The 19,124-nt window shown below is 44.3% G+C and overlaps 1 protein-coding gene across 1 annotated transcript in view; it reads right to left on the minus strand.

The window, feature by feature from the left end:
* Positions 1-19,124, minus strand: part of Thsd4 (thrombospondin type 1 domain containing 4) — a 582,503-nt gene that overhangs the window by 478,336 nt on the left and 85,043 nt on the right. The window contains exon 4 of the mRNA XM_040274354.2: positions 10,115-10,485. Coding sequence (XP_040130288.1) covers positions 10,115-10,485 — 371 coding nt within the window. The remainder of the gene's footprint in view (positions 1-10,114; positions 10,486-19,124) is intronic.

The raw sequence follows: 19,124 nt of genomic DNA on the forward strand, positions 1-19,124 counted from the left end.
TCAACCTTCACATTATCTCTGTGTCTGTGGTTCAAATCTCTCCTTGTTCAATTTATTTATTTTTTTTAGATACAGTCTCAACTGTATTGCCCAGGCTGGTCTCAAACTCATAAACTCAAGTGATTCCCCCCATCTCAAGACTTTCAAGTAGCTGGAACTACAGGTATGTGCTACTCCATGCATGGCCACTCTGCTCATCTTTTATAAGGATACCCATGATTGCATTTAAGACGCACCTGAATGATCTAGGCAAATCGTCTCACCTGACAATCCTTAACTTAATCACACGTGCAAAATCCCTTTCCCCAAACAAATTAGCTTTTTTAGTTTTCAGGGATTAGAAACTGGTATCTTTGGTGGGAGCAGGACTTATTTAGCCGATTACACATAATAACATCAGTTGTTGTTGCTCTTGCTGTTGTTAACAGAGATGAGGCAAAAGGGCTACACATACAGAAAAGGCCCTTCGGGTTGATAAGAAAGCAAGGACCTGAAAAGCTTTCCCAGGGCTGTGAGCACCCTATTCTTAGAACCAACAGGGAGGCTGAGAATGATACAACTCAACCACAGCAGCTGCCCCCAGCCCTCTCTTGTGACAGTGAATACCTGCATCCATGTCGTAAGCTCAGAGTGGTGAGAAGCAGATATGCTGGGTCGGACAATTCTGCAGCCAAGTCCCACTTTGTCCTGTACCAGAGCAGGATGCTGGGGACACCTTTACTTCAGTTCAGTGTCTTCCACTGTAGACTAGGTCTGGCTGAGACTAAAATAACCCATATAAGTGCTGTGGCCCACACCAGCTGTAAAGATGACTATGACTATATCACAATATGTGCAGGCTCCTGCAACTGGGATGAGTAAAGGAAATGCCAGGAACTTACATTCAGGAAATTCTCCGCCCCAGCCTCATCTGAAGGTGTGCCCTGAAGGAGAAGCCCTAGAGTAGTCCAGATGCAGAGCTCGATCCCCCTTCTGGGGCACATACACTGTAGTCCGGCTTTTTGCATTGCCCATCATATCTTTCTTCCTGAATGAGTTATGAATGGCTTGCAGAGGGTTCAATGCAACATTCTTTCAGCGAATGTGATCTCTGTTCTGATAACTAATGAAATACTTGTGACACTTAATGAAATGCCACAAGAAATGAACAAGGACTCTTTGGAGGCTTGTCTGAGATCAGAGTAACTCAAGCTTTAAATCTGGCTCCAATCTTTCCTAACCTACAGGCAGAAATGTACATACCAGTGGGCCCAGCTCTGCTGCAAACCCTCTTGCTGAAAGGGCTAAGGTTTCCGATTTAGAAACCGAAGCATATTAAAACACCATTTATCTGGTTAGTATCAAGAGGTAACTTCTTGTCAGACAATTCAAAGACTGAGTGGAACTCCTGCTTCAGAAAGGAGAGAAGCACAACTTTTCTTTGAGGAGGAAAACAAACAAACAAACAAAAAAACACAAAAAACATGGAAGATATGGACCTTGCATTTCAAATAGATGGACCTGCTTCTCTGCTAACTACCCAGGATGGCCCTAGAGGTTTTTCCAAAAAGGAAAGGAGACAAGGCCAAAAATTCCCTTCTCCTGGCCATGTGGTTTCTGCCCCCCTGTATGTAACTAGACTCCCCAGGTAACCATGGAAGGTCATGAAATCAGCATGTGACCCCGTGAAGTTTAATTAACAGAAAGTTCTCCTACCCAGCTCCACGACTGGGCCCACTCAGCTCTGGGTGCCCTCAGGACAGAGTAACATATTGCTGCAGAGTTATTAATGATGAAATACAAACAGCCTCCAACAAAGTGGGCAGGAAAGAGAAGCTGGAAAAACAAATGATTCCTACCCATAGCCAGGCGCACAATTCCTGGGGGAGGGAATGGGTGGGTCAAGCCTGTGATGGAGGCCTGGTCTTGTCTGTCCTACTTTAAAATGAATGATCCTTTCAGGCACAGATACACATGTGGACATGCATGCTAATGCATACACATGTTCACATGTACACGGGCACATATGCACATACCAAAAAACATGGAGAATATGGACATTCATGCGAGAAATTAAAGAATTATCCTCAAAGAGTGTCTGGTTAATGATAACAAAACAACTGAGCCATGTTATTTCTGAATAATATCTTGTGTTTTTCAAAAAACTTTTACAGCTGTTACCTCATCTGACCCTCACAATAGGCCTGTGGGGTAGACAGAGGACATATAATTACCCATGTTTTATAGATTACATTAAGTGATTCCCCTAAGACATCCAGTTAGCAAATGATGGAACTGAGACAGGAAGTGTGGCCTAATGACTCCCAGCCAGGGGTCAGGGATTTCTACAAGGTAAGACATGGGAATCCTTCTACTGGAAGAGGGCTAAAACCCGTAGGGAGAGCAGCAAAACAAACAAAAAAATGTGGTCAGATGTGTGAATGACAATTTTAAATAAAATTCATGTGATGAGCCTAAAAGTATGAAGAGAAGGATTTAAAGAGTTGTGATATCGATGTATCTGGAGAGAAGAGAAACCAAACATTCCAGAGGGATGTTGGAAAACATGCCTGAGAGCTGTTTCTCCAGCCACTTCTCTTCCCATTATACCAATGGCAGTGGGAATGCTTAAGACAGCCACCAGCCTCAACAGCAGCATGGATAAAGAGCAAGGGACCCGTGAGTAAGACCTTAGCTTACAGTTGTGGAAACTAAGGCCCAGAGAAATGAGGTGACTTGCCCAGGATCAAAGCATTCATGAGAGTCTGGAACTGAACTCTAGACTTGAGATACAGATCTCCTTGTCCTATGCCAGCTGCCTCGGGCATCTATTATCTTTAACTTCATTACCCTCACTGTCCCTAATTAAAACCAGAAGTCCAAATAAAGACCATTAAGAATAGGGTGGAGAATGCATGCTTTTTTCTCTTAATTTTTCTGGGAAACAGAATTGCATAATTCCATGGACAACAACCAGGGATGATGTGAGAAAGGGACAGGAGGTCCTGGTGGCACAGAAACTTCTCATTACTTGGGAATTCTTAAGACCCCCAAATACAAGTATTCTACTATTGTAGTAGGCTGATCAGGCCCTCCTCCAACCAAAATATATACATCAGAATCCTTGGGACCTGTCAGTGCTACCTTATATGGTAAAAAGACATTGCATTTATGACCAAGTTAAGAATCTTGAGACAAGTTGGTTGCCCTCAGTTATCTGAGTGGCCCAACATAATCACAAGTGTCCTTTTAAGAAGAAGGTAGGCAGATGAGAGTGAGAGGAGATGAAATGACAGAAGCAAGGGGTTGGAGTGATGGGAAGAAGGGCCACCAGCCAAGGACACTTCTAGAAGCTGAAAAAGGGAAGGAAACAGATACTCTCCTGAAGTCCCCAAAAGAAAGCAATCTTGCCAATACCTTGATTTTAGATTTCTGACTTCCAGAACTGTAATAGCATACATTTGTGTTGTTTTAGGCAATTAAGTTTGTGGTAAGCATTCCAGTATGGACAGGAAACTAGCACATCTATCCCAAATCTAGAGGAGCAGGCCTAGCTCCCCAGCCAATGAACGCTGGCTTCTTGAGGTTGATGGGGTGACGTGTGGCTCCAAATACTGAAAATCACAAGGACATTAAGGAGAAACCTAGATGGACTATTCATGGATACATCATTTTGCTTTAAAATGGAAAACAGTTGGCCATCTGTGTTTATAGGGCTTGTCTTTCTTGAAGGATTTCTAGTTCAATACCCTAAGGACTGCTAGAAAGTTCCTCCCTGGAAAGGAGCCTGTGGACTTCCCCAGGCTCCCCTGCACACTCCCCCATTCCCAGCCTGTGCTCCAGCCCCATCAGACTATTTACAATTTCCACAGCATGACGCGCTCACTCATGCCGCCAGTGCTCCACCCCGGCAGTTTGCTCCTGAGGGGAATGCCCTCTGCTCCTGGGCTCTGCTCTAATCCTTCTTCTTCAAAGTCAAGCTCACTTCCCTCTTCCTGTGTGAAGCCTCGTCTGCCTCCCTCTGGCCTCTTCTGCCTCCCTCTGGCCTCTTCTGCCTACCTGTCTCCTCTCCACACCCTGAGCATCCTCTTACTAGATACAGCCCTGGGCACTTTGTCTCATAAATGTCTGTTTGCTTGTCTTTCTCCTCCACTCCACCAGCATAAGCCCCTTGGGGACAAGAAACACTTCTTCTTGTGGCATCAAACACCTGCCATCCCCTATCTATATCAAGTCATCTCCAATTCCTTCCCAATATTTCCTCCTGAAAAACACAAACTCATCTTCTACCATGAAGTTACGTCAATCTCCCAAGAATTAGTCCCACCTTTGCTCTCAGCCCTCTGTTCATCCCGCAGGTAGAATAACTCATCACACTCCATCATGTGGACTGTTTCCTCATCAGACATGGAGGTCCCTAAAAACCCTGCCTCCTCCCTGGGTCACTCCCTGCTAAGTCCAGCTTCACAGGAAATATGAAGGAACACAGATTGAATGGAAATGAAAACCAAATTGTTTAAAAAAGCAATGCTCAGTCATCTCTATTAATTAAGCCCTGAGACCCAGAGACAGCCTTAACAAGTAACTTTATGCAAAGGCTCTGCATGGCCACTTTGTAATGACTGCTAGTTGGTGTTTCCTCTAGGCTTCCCACATAGGCTTTGGAATTCATGGCAGAATCATTTTCAGTGTTACTATACAGGGGCAAATACTGGAGGAAGGTTCATTTGACACCTCAGGTAAAGAGGTATTTATCAAACAACTTAATTAGAAAGTTTTAACTGTTAACTTTAACTTTGAAAAAGACTTTCTAGAAGGACAAATCAGAGAGTGGTACAACAGTACAGACTTGTGTTTAAATCTGACTCTCCTGAGTGTGGTCTTTTTTAAAAAAATTTTTAAATTTTTTTATTTATTTCTTACATACATTAATGGAGTGCATTACATTCATAATTATCCATTCACAGCACAATTTTTTGTAATTCTGTATATAAAATATGTTCACACCAAATTATGCCATTATACATGAGCTCTCTTATTTTTTTGCATACAATTATTAATACACCTTTATACCACTATTTATCATATCTCTGTTTGTATATAAGGTATGTTGACACCAAATTCACATCTTCATACATGTATTTTGTATAATGATGACCCTCTCCTTCCACCATCCTAGCTATTCCCCTTCTCCCTCCCTTTCCCTCCCCTCCATTCCCTATCTAGAGGTAAGTTTCCTTCCATGCTCTCCCTCCCTACCCCACTTTGAGTCACCCCCCCTTATATCAGAGAAAATATTTGGCATTTGTTTTGGGGAGGATTGGCTGACTTCACTTAGCATAATCTGCTCTAATGCCATCCATTTCCCTGCAAATGCCACAATCTAGAGATTTATGAGACCCTTCACTTTGTTATCTGAAGTGGGAACAACTGGTCTACCATACAGATTGTGATCTTACAGAGATGAGATAAAAGGTTACCTGCGAAACAGCTGCAGATGAGCTTGGCATGTGGAAGGCTGTCCTCCACCTGAGGTGCCCCACTCTGTGCTAAGCACTGTGTGAATCACTCAGTTAAGACCAATGTAATAAGGGAGAAAAAGTTAACAATGGCAGTATACACAGCTAGCAAAGTGGCAGAGTCCGGTGGAGAATCCAAATCTATCAATTCCAGAAGCTGAACTCCAAACCATCATGCAGGTTACTGCCTCTCAGAAATTCCAAGCTCCTGGTCTCCCACGCTACAATGAAGAACTATTTTTTCAATCACCAATGACTGAATGCTACCAAGGAATGCTCCTGTGATATGGGTCTGTATAACCTGGTCAAGAATGTCCCTGACCCAGCCAGGCAGCTCCCAGCAGAACTAGCTCCACTTATCTGGGTACTAGGATTTTTGCAGCTGGAGCCCTCAGGTCCTGGGCACCCACCTACTTTCCAGTAGGTGATAGCTATGATTTGGCAAAATCTGCTAGAGTATGGGGAAGCAATTGCTCTCTCTCTAGAAAATTACTGAATCAAAGCCATGGAACATCCCATTCACCAGATTCCAGCTGGGTGGGCATAAGGAAGGAAGCCCACAGGGAGGGAAACACCTACTGTTAAATAGGCAAACAGAGTGGTGAAAAAATTACCCGAGACTCTCAAATAGGAGTGGGCACTGCTCTCCTAACCTGTCCTTGCAGAAACTGAATGAAACTGGCCAACAGACATTTCCAATACATGTCTATATGGTTATGTACTTGGGCTCTGAGCAATGGGGACTCTATCTAAATGTCATTTTCACTAGATATTTTGAAAATGGGAGGAAATTCATCTTGGTTTCAACATTATCAAAGAGCAAGTCCTCCAAAGACTTGAGTAGGCATTTCTTCAAAGACAATAAAAGAATAGTCAGTTAGCATAGGGTAAATATACATTACTAACCATCAGGCAAAACAAACCAAAACTACACTGAGATGCTTCTCCACAACCATTAGGATGGCCACTAACCCCAAATCAGAAAACAGGTGTTGGTGAGAATGTAGAGAAATTGAAACTCTTGTGTATTGTTGCAAGAATAAAAAATGATACAGTGCTATGGAATAGAGTATGGCAGTTTTTCAAAAAAACTAAAATTAGAATTACTGTATGATTCAGCTAACTGACATCTGGGAATCCACCCACAAGAAATGAAAATGAGGTCTTGAAGAAACACTGGTATACTCATGTTCAAAGTAGCATGATTAATAATAGCTAAAACATGGGAGCAAGCCAGGTGCTCATCAATGAATGAATGGATAAGCAAAATGTAATATATATATATATATATATATATATATATATAAAACAGATATTAATCATCCTTAAAAAGGAAGGAACCTCTGGCACATGCTACAACATTGATAAACCCTGAGGACATTATGGTGAATGAAACAATTCAGCCCCCAAATGCTATACAATTCCATTCATATGAGATACTTAGAGTAGTCAAAATTGTAGAGGTAAAAAGTGAGATGGAGGTTGTGCAGGAGCTGGGGAAGAGAGAAAGCAGGAAATCATGGTTTAAAGGATGCAGAGTTTCAGTTTTAGAAGATGAAAAGATGTTTAACAAGCCACCCCACCCCACTGCAGGAGATTCTACTACGTGCTCACCAAACTTTGAAACTTCTGCTAACTGACAGTCAGTTCCCAAAGTATTTGCCATGAAAACCTGAGGTCCCAAAGAGAGACCTTAGACCAATGATTCCCATACTTGGCTGGACTGGAATCCTATAAATGTCTAAGGATGACCCGCAGATTTTGAGATTGTGTTATGGAAGTCAGGATTTCTGAAAAAGGGTCCAAAGATTCTAACATCAGCCAAGGCGAAAAACTACTGTTATGTTTGGGTCAGGATCCCAGGTTTCTACAGAAATGCCTCTGAGGCTTCTATTAGAGCAGCACAGCTTTTATTTGTGCTATAAACTCCACCTAAGACTGAATTTGCAGAAAGGATTCTCACACTTAAAGAAACAGAAAGTTTGCAAACAACTGCTGCAGTCTGCCAGTAAGAGCCTTGAGATCCCATAACCTGATTTATATTTACCTTTGTGTCTGTCCTAGGGCCTTACGACATAGTGGATGCTTAATAAATATTTGTTGGAAGGTCAAATAGTTGTATTTGCTATCTGGCTCCAATTAAGTTTTCAGTTGCCTGGCATAGCAACCTAAGCATTTCTTAAACATCTAAACCCCAAAAGCCTGTGCCTCAAACCTCAAACCTGAAACAGAGAGTGGAGCAGACAGCCATCCAAAGAACATGCCCGCGTTTCTCCTTGGGGTCAAATACACTGTACAAGTGCCTAATGACTGATAAACATAAGCAAATGTGATTCTCATCAGCCGGGAAGAGCATGACATTCATCGGCAGCTCAGGCCTCCCTGGTTAATATTTGGACTGTTCCATCTGAAACTGTTAAATTATAAGAGCATGATAAAAACGTGTAGGAACCTCATAGTAAACAGTAACTGGCCCTTTGTCAATAAGTGAGAAGAAAAAAAAAGCCTGCTGCCAAAACACATGGGCCAGAATGCCTGCAGCACAGGCCTGTGGCCAACTAGAGCCTGCTCCCGGGCAGCTCTCCTAGGTTCTCAACCACAGAGGCTTTCAAAGAAGCCTCTCTCCCACCCAGGCGCCATGGACCCCAGGCCTCCACCCTCACAGCCGCCGCGGCAGGAAGCTGAGTGCTGTGGGGACCTGGGAGTCAGCCACGCCACCTTCAAATCTCAGTTCTTCCACTGGCTTTAGGATTCTGGGTAGTGATTCCACCTCCCAGGTCCCCAGATCCATCATGCTTCACATCTTCATCGGGTCCTTAAAACAAATGAGTACCTGGGTTTGAATCCTGACTCGTCACCTACTAGTGGTGTGGTCTGGGGCAAATTACTCTACTTCTTTGGGCCTCTGTTTCCTTACCTAAAAAGAGAATGATAGTAGTCTCTGTCTCATAGAGTTGTCAGTGTAAAGTTATAAGAACAGTGCCTGGTGAGGTATAGACATTCAATAAACCTTAGTGATCATTACTCTGCAATTTTGAAATCAGGGGATTTGAAAACCAAGTTTGTGTCTCTTTCTTTTTTCATATTTTTAAAATTTATTTATTAACTTAGTCAGTTTGGTGACAAAACTCATTGGGCAGCAAGCCTGACCTTCCCTGACCATAAATAAAGGCAGTTATTTATGGGCTCTTTGTTATCCTACTTAGGTAAACATTCAGCTTCACTGCTGAAATAAAACTGTTTGATTATGGGATGCTGTCCAATACCAGAGGGAATGCCATTCATATGTGACTTATCTCTCTCAAATTTGGCTGGCTCTGAATTTTAAAATACATTGGCCATAAGCATTTCAGATAAGGGACTGAGGAGCTATGTTTTGAGAGTGTGGTTGGGATAAAGGGAGGAGCAGCCAACAAAATTTCAGAGCGCAAAGTTGAAGAACATTCCAGTTTCTATGCAGAAAGAGAGGAGGTATCTTCTCTGGGCTGGTCTTTCTTCTTGCTCTCCCATGCCAGGCCACACTGTTCTTGACTCCTATCTACCTGAACTTGGTTCCTCCTTCAGAATATATCACCTTTCTCTATGAAATGGTCCTGTCTCCAAACTACCAGGTCAAGTGCATGGCAGGATGGATGGAGGGTGGATGGACTGCATCTCCTTTTTAACTGCAGGTAGCCAGTAGCATATCAGCCTTAGGCACTGGGCAGCTCTCATGCAGCATCTGGCTATTGTGAGAAAAAGTAGCCAACCATGCTGATACTCAACTGTCAGAGTAGCAAGACAACTGGCTTGATACCTGCCCAATCCCAGACAGAAGGGCATTAATGTGGCTAGATAACCAAGGCACACATTTCTTAATCATAGAGAGATAGCTTAAGCTTTTTGTTCTTGTTGTCCATGTTTACTTGTTTTTGTTTTTGTTGTTGCTACTGTTTCTGTGTTTTCTCATAATCGATCAGGGACCTAGGGACTAGCATACCCCAAATATACTATTGAGTGAATGAAAATAATCTGTAAATATATTTTGATTCATTCACTGATAAGCTCCTTTCAGTCCCTATAATTGCCAAGGGCACTGCCTAGTTTGGCATATTTATGCTTTTTAAAGTTGTACAGCTATTTTGATGCCACTATGCCATTACTAAAGTTTATATTTTATTGACTTAAAAATATTTAGGTTCCTAATTGGACACATCCTTAAAATACTATGTTCACTCAATATTTTGGAGAAACTTTCTAATGAAATTCATAGAATCCTGAAACCCACTCCAAACATTCAACTTGTCCAGGGATTGGCTCTTGGTTTAGATGCTTCTGTGCTTGTGTCAGCTCAAAGCCACACAGCCTGGGATCAGGGATCTCTTCTCCTCTCTGCACTAGGGCAGCACTGGAACCCAGGTCTCTCTAAGCCCAGCCCTGCTACCTCCCTTTACCCTTCCATGGGGCCTCCCAGCAGGAGAGGCCTCAGCACTTGAAAAGCTTGCAAAATAAATCAAAAGATATGTAGAGCCAAGAATTCCTCCCCATTGGGCAGAAACAATTGCCTTAGTTGTGCTTTCTGGGGTGCAGAGCACAAGGACAGGGACAGGAAAGTGCAGGTCCTGGTGGACACATACCTTCTTTCAGTGGTGGGTTGGCGGCCCCTGGCCTGCGGGTGCCGGCTGCCACGTAGCACCGGCAGCACCGCCGATACCTGGCGGCCAGCATCGGGCGCAACCGGGGCGCGCAACTCCTCTCGGCTCCGGTGCAGCGGTACAGACGTGCGCACTGCGGACACGACGTGGCCTGTGTAGGTGCGCGCTGGCGCACCAGGTCGTGGGCCGCCTCGCGTGCGGTATGAGCTGGGCAGGCAGGGCCGAGTCTGCTCCATCACGCCACCGCTGCAGCTGCGTGAGCAAGCGGACCAGGGACCCCAGGCGCCCCAAACACCCGGGGCGCCGCCGCTGTCCTCCGGGACGCCCTCGGCTGTCGCCACCCGCTGAGGGACCTGCAAAGACACAGTCCCATTAGGAGACCAGAATCGACAAGGCTTTCAACAGGGCTGGTTCATCTACTAGGTAGAGGTACGCACAGATTCTGTTTTTAAAATCAGAACAAGATGAATATAATCCAGCCTCGATCATAGTCATTTTTTGTGAATTTAGTCCTACACAATAGGATTATCATCATCATCATCATCATCATCATCATCATCATCATCATCATCATCATTTTAATGAAGGAAAGGACCTACAAAGGCAAAGGAGCCTAGGACCCTCAAAGCATACTGCAGTTCTGGCTTTGGGTGCCATGGCCTTGGAGAGCTCCACGTGGTGCCCTGGCCTCTTAACTGTGGGCTGCCCTCAGGAGTCCTCTTATGGTCTAGGCTGGACTTCCCTTTAGCTGGGTAGGTGTGCCTTGTTTCTCCCTGCAGTAAAGGTAATGGATACAGCAGAGCAGAGGCCATGTTGTACAGCCAGGCTACCTGTGGTCACATCTCTGCAGCCACTTTCTAGCAGTGTGACTGGGAAGGTTCTCAGCCTCTCTGAAGTCACCACATTGGAAGGGAGGATGGTACTGGTTCCTTCCTCATAGGTTGTAAGGAGATTCAGGTTAGGTCATCGTGTTTCAGGTCACAGCAGAGCTCAACACTACATAAATGTTTGTTGGTAAACATAATGATAATTTTCTGCCTCATACAAATCAGAAGAGATTTTTAAAAATGTCAGAAAGTTTACAAGTTCTATCCAAAGTGTGATTCTACACTCTTATTCATTTAACTGTTCATTTTGCAGAGACCTACAGTGCCAGGTGCCATGGCTCCTTGGCTATGCGGATGTGCTGCAGCACCAAAGGAAAGCTCACCAGGCTCACTCCGGTAGCCTGGGCCTAGCAGGAGCAGAGCTCTATGCAGCCAGGGCTCAAGGGTAGGAGTAGGCTCCTGGGAGGGCCTGGCTTTCCTGGATAGATGTGGGCAGCAGGGGAATGAGAAGGCCTCAGAGAGGAGCCAGGAGCGATAGTCACAGCTCTGACTACTCAGGCATCTACTTGATGCCAGATTACACATGTAATCTGAATCCTCACAACAGCCCTCACCACCTTGCAGAAAGGAAACAGGTTCAGTGACATCATGTGACACTCCAGACACCTAGCTGCAGTAGCTTCTGGACTCAGATGTACCCTGCTCTCAGTGACTGCACTTTCCAGTAAGTACTTCTTGTTCTCTCCCCAACAGACAGCTGCTACTGCCCTTCTAGAGCTTTCTCCTGCAATGTCCTCCCTGCCCTTGGAACACTGAGCAACTTCCTTACAATGTGGGGTTTCTGTGAACACCATGGGCTTATTTATATCTGCAGTGCAAAAGTGCCCCCAGATTACCTTGGCTTCTTCTTCTTTTTTTTTTTTTTAAACAATCTTGGTTTTTTGACAGTAGTGTTTGACCCAAGAGCTCACAGACTTGCACAGCTGTGCTCTTCCTCTGTCCCCACAGTGGACCCCTGAGTAGCAAGACAGCCCAGGGATCATCTTTCTCTTTGTGCAGAACAAACCTGAGAAGGCTAAACTCCTTGACACCCAGGCAGACTGAGTGATGGTGCTAGGCCTATGGCTCTGACCACCTGACCAGGAACTGGCCCTGATGTCTCTTACGTAAGTGCCAGGAGGTGTTCACCACTGCCATGGCTGTTACTGTGGTCACTAGAAGCCAGGGCTCAGCTCTGGCTGTGAAGCCATAACGTTTGTATAATTGACATCACCTTTGTTCCAGTGCACAGAGTGGACTCTGGATAACCTTTGTAGCTGAAGTTGGGTTCCTGATGGTTCAGGGAATAAGTAGGGCAGGAGGGGTGAAGAGACCAGGGAGCCCAAGGGGCAAACCAGAAGCCAACCAGAGGAGCAGCGGCCTCAGCCTGGCCACACTGAAGACAGTCATGGTCTACAGCCAGCATCTTTCAGCCAGTCCATGGGAGCTACTTTCAGAGAGCCAAGGCGAGGTTAAAGAGGACCTGGGCTGGGCCAGCTGGAGATGGGGTCAGAGCAAGAACAAGATGGATGTGAGAGTCCTGGATGATAGCTGGAGGCAGTGATTGCAGGGCAGGGTTACAGGTGTCAGCCAGGGTGCACACTCAGCCTCTGCCTGCTGAACTGGGTGCCCATGAGAGAAGGCTTTCTGGCTGCTTATAAGCACAGCGAAAAACAAACTAAAATAGGCATGTGCTCTTTCTTCTCCTCCCTACCACAACCTGATTTATCATATTAAACTGAGAGTAGATTTACTGAAGTGGCTAGGAAAAAATGTTCCTCAATGGGCAGGTCTGGATCTATAAAGTCACACCTAAAGTGTATTTAGTGGGTTGATTTTTCCAAAGCTCGTTCTGCATGCTAAACCCAGACCCATATTTGGCAAAAAGGGTCATTACAAGTGTACTCAGTTAAAGATCTCAAGATGAGATCATCATAGATGATCTGGGGGTGGGGGGCAAATACAAGTGATGTATCCTTATGAGGCACAGAAGACTAGACAGACTTGGAGGGGCAGACAGTGTAACTGCTGAAATGTAGATGGGAGTGACAGCCAGGAGCCTGGAGCCACCAGATGCTGGAGAGGCATGGAAGGAGTGCTCCTCCCAGGAGTTTTGGAAAGAACTCAAGTTCTGGTGACGTCTTGATTTTGAATGTCTGGCCTCCAAAATTGTGAGGGAATATGTTTCTGGTAGTTTGTTAAAATAATACAGTTAAAATAATAGTGTTGGACATTTGGGTCAAAGAAGAAAAGGGTACCAGCATTGGTCAGGCACCTCCTCCATGTGGGGGACAGGTTGCAGGCACGTGTGGATGGCCAGACTCCATGGTAGAGGCAGGATAAGGACAAAGTCACACTTCCCAGAGCCCCTCAATGCCCTACTCAGCCACTGTGGGAAGTTGATCTTGTTCTGCTCCTTTTACAGAGCAGAAACAGAGGGGCTGAGAGACTGCGTGACTTGTCGCAGGGTAGTGAGAAACACAAACAGGACTAAGATCGAGGTCTCCTTGCTCCTGTTCTTGAGCTTTGGTGTTTTGTCTCCCCCTCCTACAGCATGCTGTGCCCCTGCCTGTGTTGCTGTTCGACAACAGAAGGGAAAAATGATTGGGACTAAATCCACTCCTAGAGTTGTTCTAGTGGAAGGATAATTGGGATAAATGAACAAAGGCAGAAATATGTTTCGGGCATATTTGGGGATTTCAATATCCACCACCCCCTGATCCCTCGGTAACGCAGATAACGAAGACAATGTCTGTAATAGTTGGATTAGGCATGCAGCTATACTAAAACTCCACTTCCTAGAACTAATCCCACCCTTAATTTAGTTTCCTATTGCCAAATTGGGCAGGGTCCCTGGGGGAAAAAAAAACACGAAACCACATTCCATCCTATTCTATTCATAAAAATTCTCTCATTTATAGTTGAATTATGGTGAGTGACTAGAAATTCCATCTGAGTCCCCATGGTGGGACTCCAGCCACATGCTCCAGGGCTGTGTTTTTATAGTACACAGACGAAACAAAGGAGGAAAGTGACAGGAAAACAGAAAGAAGGAAGGAGAGAAAACAGAGAAAGAGAGGAAGGAAGAAAAACCAAATCAAAGAAAAACTACAGGGAGGAGGGCTGGGAGTTAGCCTTCTGGTCTCCTTGATCCCCCACCCTGCCTCCCCTCCTTCCCAGCCTCCCTTCTTTTTGCTACAGTCAATAAGTTTTCTGTGAGGTCAGAAGTAAGGTGGGGAAACTTTTGAGTATTTTGATTGAGATGAATAATGTTCCTAAAATTAGGACTAAGAGGATCTCTGTTAGTTGGTGACAAACACAAAACCAAAGAATACAATCACAACGAGACAAAACAAATAACTGACACTGAAAGCTTTGACACCTGTGGCATGCCGCCCTTCCCCCATGTGGCACATAGGGACTGGGGCAGAAAACCTAAGGCGCTTCTAAATTGCACCCTAAACTGTGGGATTCCTTCCTTTATAAAGAGTGCTAACAAATTAGTAAGAAAAGGACAACCCAGTGGAGATGGGAAGAAGGGTGTGAACGGGTGATCTATAGGTATTGTGAAGTGAACATGTGTGTGTTCCCCAAATTCATATGGTGAAGCCCTGACCCTCAGGGTGTGGAATTAAGGCCTTTGAAATTTAGATGAGTTCATGAGGGTGTCCCCCATGATGGGATTGGGGTCCTTATAAGGAAAGGAAAGAAGACCACTGCTGCTCCCTCTGGCTGGCCCTCTCTCTACCTGCCTCTGCCTCCGTCTCTCTCTCCCTTACTGTCATGAAAGGGTGCAGGGAGAAGGCATCCCTGTGCCAGTCAGGAAGAGGGCCTCCACTGGGAAGCCAAATCAGCCAGCACCTTGACCTTGGACTTTCCAGCCTCTGGAGCTATAAGAACTAAATTCCTGTTGTTTAAGCCACCCAGTCTGAGGTGTATTATTTTGGCAGCCCAGCCAACTAATACAACAGGAAAATAAATAATATATGAAAATGGGTTAACAGTACCTAGAATAAAACAGACACAAAACAAAACACCAAATTTTTATATTATGCCAAATTTTTATATTATGGCAAAGATTATATAGTTTGACCACATTGATATGGCAACAATGTTCTCTGCTGATGAAAATCTAAACAGGAGCAACTTCTTGGGAGAAAACTTTGCAATCCCTATTAAAATTTGAGACATATGTACTTTTTTAGCTCAGTAGTTGTACTTTCAGTAGCTTATCCTACTGGTACACCCCAAGCCAAGGCATAAAAAGTTACACATGTAAAGATTTATATTGCATCATTATTTGTTTTTGTTTCTCCCCAGGTGCTCTACCACTGAGCTACACTCCCAGCCCCTTTTATTTTTTATTTTGAAACAGGGTCTTGCTAAATTGCTCAGGCTGGCCTTGAACTTGGGATCCACCTGCCTCAGCCTTCTGAGTCACTGACTACAGGTGCGTGCCACCATGCCCAGCTGCATCACTATTTATAAAAACAACAAATGGAAACAATCTAAATGTTCATAAATAGGAGCTTGACTAAATGAAACCTAATCTCTCCACACATTTATCTGTTAGAAGAGGTAGAATTAATTTTATTAGACAGTTCCACATAATATATTAAGTTGTGAAAAACAAGACAAGCAGGAGAATATAAGCAAACAAACCCATTTTCAGATATCTTTCTTTAAACATGAGATCAAAATATTAAGACGCCACTGATACTTGATCACTTTTTAATCTCTAAAAAAGCAATTGCACATGATTCAACCTAATTTGAGTCATTCCCTGACCCTGGCAACCTGAAGTGCTCAACTGGAAAATTTCCCACCAAACACAGCAGCAGTGATGAAAAAGCAGAATGCACTGTGGACTCGTCACCCACTGGCCCACCCACTGCTACTCTACAAGGATCCGGTTGCCCCTGGGAATCATGTCAACACCTCACGGCAGATGTCAGGCCAGCCCTATCTGCAGAAGTTTCACAAGTGACATAGTAACAGCCATCGTTTATTCAGTTCAGAATAAACAAAGGGCTAATTTTATTTTAAATGTATTATCTAATTCGATTCCATAACATCCACATGAAGAAGCTACTAGCATCCTCCTTGCAGGGATGAAAACCAGAGGACAAATTGCAGAGTTTGCAAAATTCTGACCAGGATACCTCCTGTGGAGATTTCCAGCAGTGTCTGGAGTGATCTTAGGGGTCATGCCCATGCAAGCAAAAGTCACTAAAATTGGAGTGATTGCTTTTAAATGACCTCATTCCCATAGACCAGTGGGCTCTAAGGAAATTTAGAGTAAAGTTACTTAAATGATTAAAATAAAAGAAACAACACATCTTCCATCGTGGAAAACATGCAGGAACAAGAAATGCAGTGAATGACGAAGTTCACATTGGATAGCTTCAGCCGGCTTTGAAAGGAGAACGAGCCTCCACTGAAAGAAGGGGAGAGACATTCGGGAGGGTCACAGCAAAAAGAGGCAACAAGGATGGCCCAAAGCAGCCTCTTCCTGAAGTGCTTAAATTCAAACCCTGGCCTGATCCTCACAAGATTCATTTCAAGGGTTATTTCCACTTTGCAGATGTGGTCCTGGTGGATCAGAGTGGCTGGGAGTGTGGCCCAGAGGATGAGGTGTAGGGTTTGAAGAAACAAAATAGTGTGACTCTGTCTAGTGTTGTTGGGTAGATGGAATGGAATAATAAGTGGGCATCTAACACGACATTTCACCAGAAGGGACAGAGAAAATCTTCATTTTGTCCCTTTCTTGAGAGAATACACAGTTAGTTTTAAGTTTTATAATGCACAGGAAGCAGATCCAACCCTGGAACCCATCGGTGTTCTCTCTGTTCCACTGGAGGTCTTCAAGGCCAGGAATAGGGTGGATGCAGGAGAAGATTACAGAATTAAGAGACTTGTTTGAAGTACATGTACCAGGCAGGGACCCTTTAATTAGAGATTACAATGTGCCATATCTAGGGTGGGTGTAGAGTCAAGGGAGACATGTATTTTGGATAAAATCCTCCAAAGTGTCTTATCACCTTCCTATGGAGGGGTGGGGGTGGTGGCTCAGAGAGAGCATTGCCTAGCATGAGTGAGGCACTGGGTTCGATCCTCAGCACCACATAAAAATAAAATAAAGGTCTTGTGTCTACCAACAACTAAAAAAATACATTTTTTTTAAGTTGATTGCTGGGCATTATGGCCCCTCTCTAAATAGTCACTATGGGGCAGAAGCCAGGGAGCCCGGGGAAGGGGGTCGGGATGATATTCAAAGGAATAAGAGAAGCAGGGCAGACACATTTCCATTTAACTCAGCTTGGACTGTGCAAAAGAGGCTGTGGCAGTATAGAGGAAACTAGTATCCCCCAAATATTTGGGTTTTGGAGACAAACGCTGTAACTGAAAACACTTTGGGATCAGCTCTACAACCATGTTGGTAATGTTAGGCAAGGACAATTGTGTAAGTAAATATTCATGGAAAGATGTGATGGAGGGAAGCCTGGTAATCACTGCTGGGCCCTTGGGCCTCAGGAAATCACCTCTCTGCACTGGATAAAGTATATCAGGATATATTCAGGGGCTCTGCCAGCTGAAACCAAGGTGGACAAGGTAGGTCAGTGAGAGACTTTCTTCCTGACCCCACCATTTATGCTGAGTCCATCTCTGTGGTGCTGCTCTCTGGTTTGCACACTTCCCACTTACTTCTGAGACTTGTTGAAATAAACTCACCATTGCTTTTGGGCATTATGGCCCCTCTCTAAATAGTCACTATGGGGTACAAGCCAGGGAGCCCGGGGAAGGGGAAAAAAAAAAGTCACTAAAATTGGAGTTTTAGTTTAGTTTCTGTTGCTTGCTGTGAAGAATGCTAAATGATATCTAAACGATTGCAAATATTATACATATAAAATGGGAAATGATTTGGGTCTGCCTTTGGCACAGGACTTGGAAAAGAGAAAGCAGCTATCAGGATGAGCGGAGGCTAGGAAAGGTGGTTGGTCTGCACTTGGCAGAAGTCTTGGGATTTAAGAGAGCCCAGGGCTGGAGGAAATGTGTGGAGACAATAGTTGACCAGAGCCAGAGTAACCAGAGAACTAACCCTGTGAAATAACAAGGGACGAGTCAATCAGGGGTTCCCAAGACAGGCATCAGGTAAGCTTAGACAAGAGCAGGAGGAACCATCAGAGTGACTATGGCTGCGTTTTATAACCTTTTTAAGGGGGATGAACACATGGGACCAAATGCAAAGATGGTCAAATAGATTGGGGTCTAATGATTCAACAAAATATTGTAATCATGAGCAATACACAGTGCAATATAGAAAAAGTCTGGTTATACAATATTAAGTTAAAAATGCCAAACGTAAACTTATACCATGATTATACTAATGTAAAGATTCTGTGAGCCTATGAACCAAGCCTGGAAGGGGATGTGGAAAAATGAAAACATCTGATCTGTTACTGAAGCTGAGCCCAGGATAAGTTTTCTTGTAATTTAAAAAATTTCAGTCATGGTTACAATACTGCTTGCTCAATAAATAAAAATAAGTAGATTAAAGGAGAAAGATTCAGAACAGATTGGGGGTAGGGGGCGAGAGGCACGGAGGAAACCAAGAGTAGATGGTAGTCCCAATCCCAGAGAGCTCCAGGAATTCCTTGTCTCCACCAGTAAGCCCATGACTAGGCGCAGTGCTAATGTTTCGATGTATTTGGTTTCGGTACTAATGTGAAATCATGTAAGATTTCACTGGTTTCTAATTCTCTTCCTACAAAATTAAACCTACCATCTGTTCTTCATAGAAAATGGGTCACGTGCAAAGTCTGACATTCTCAAATCTTGCTTTGGAAGACACTGGAAAAAGTAGGTTTGGTTTTAGCCACATAACCAAGTCAACATCCGAAAGCAAACGTTACCAAAATACACCTTGGAGTTTGAGTCCGGAAAGCAAAGTTCTGGAAAGTTGAGAGCAAATGGAAACAGAATCACAGAGCCGGCAGGCAGCTCAGCTAGAATGCTCAGCTACAGGGTACTGGGACCCGGTAGGGGAGCCCAGGGAGGTACTGCATCTCCACAGGGGCTCTCCAGCAAAGCAGATCTAAATCAAGGACACTGCTATGGTTTTCTCT

Source organism: Ictidomys tridecemlineatus, chromosome 5 (genome assembly GCF_052094955.1).
Source record: "Ictidomys tridecemlineatus isolate mIctTri1 chromosome 5, mIctTri1.hap1, whole genome shotgun sequence".
Taxonomy (NCBI): Eukaryota; Metazoa; Chordata; class Mammalia; order Rodentia; family Sciuridae; genus Ictidomys; species Ictidomys tridecemlineatus.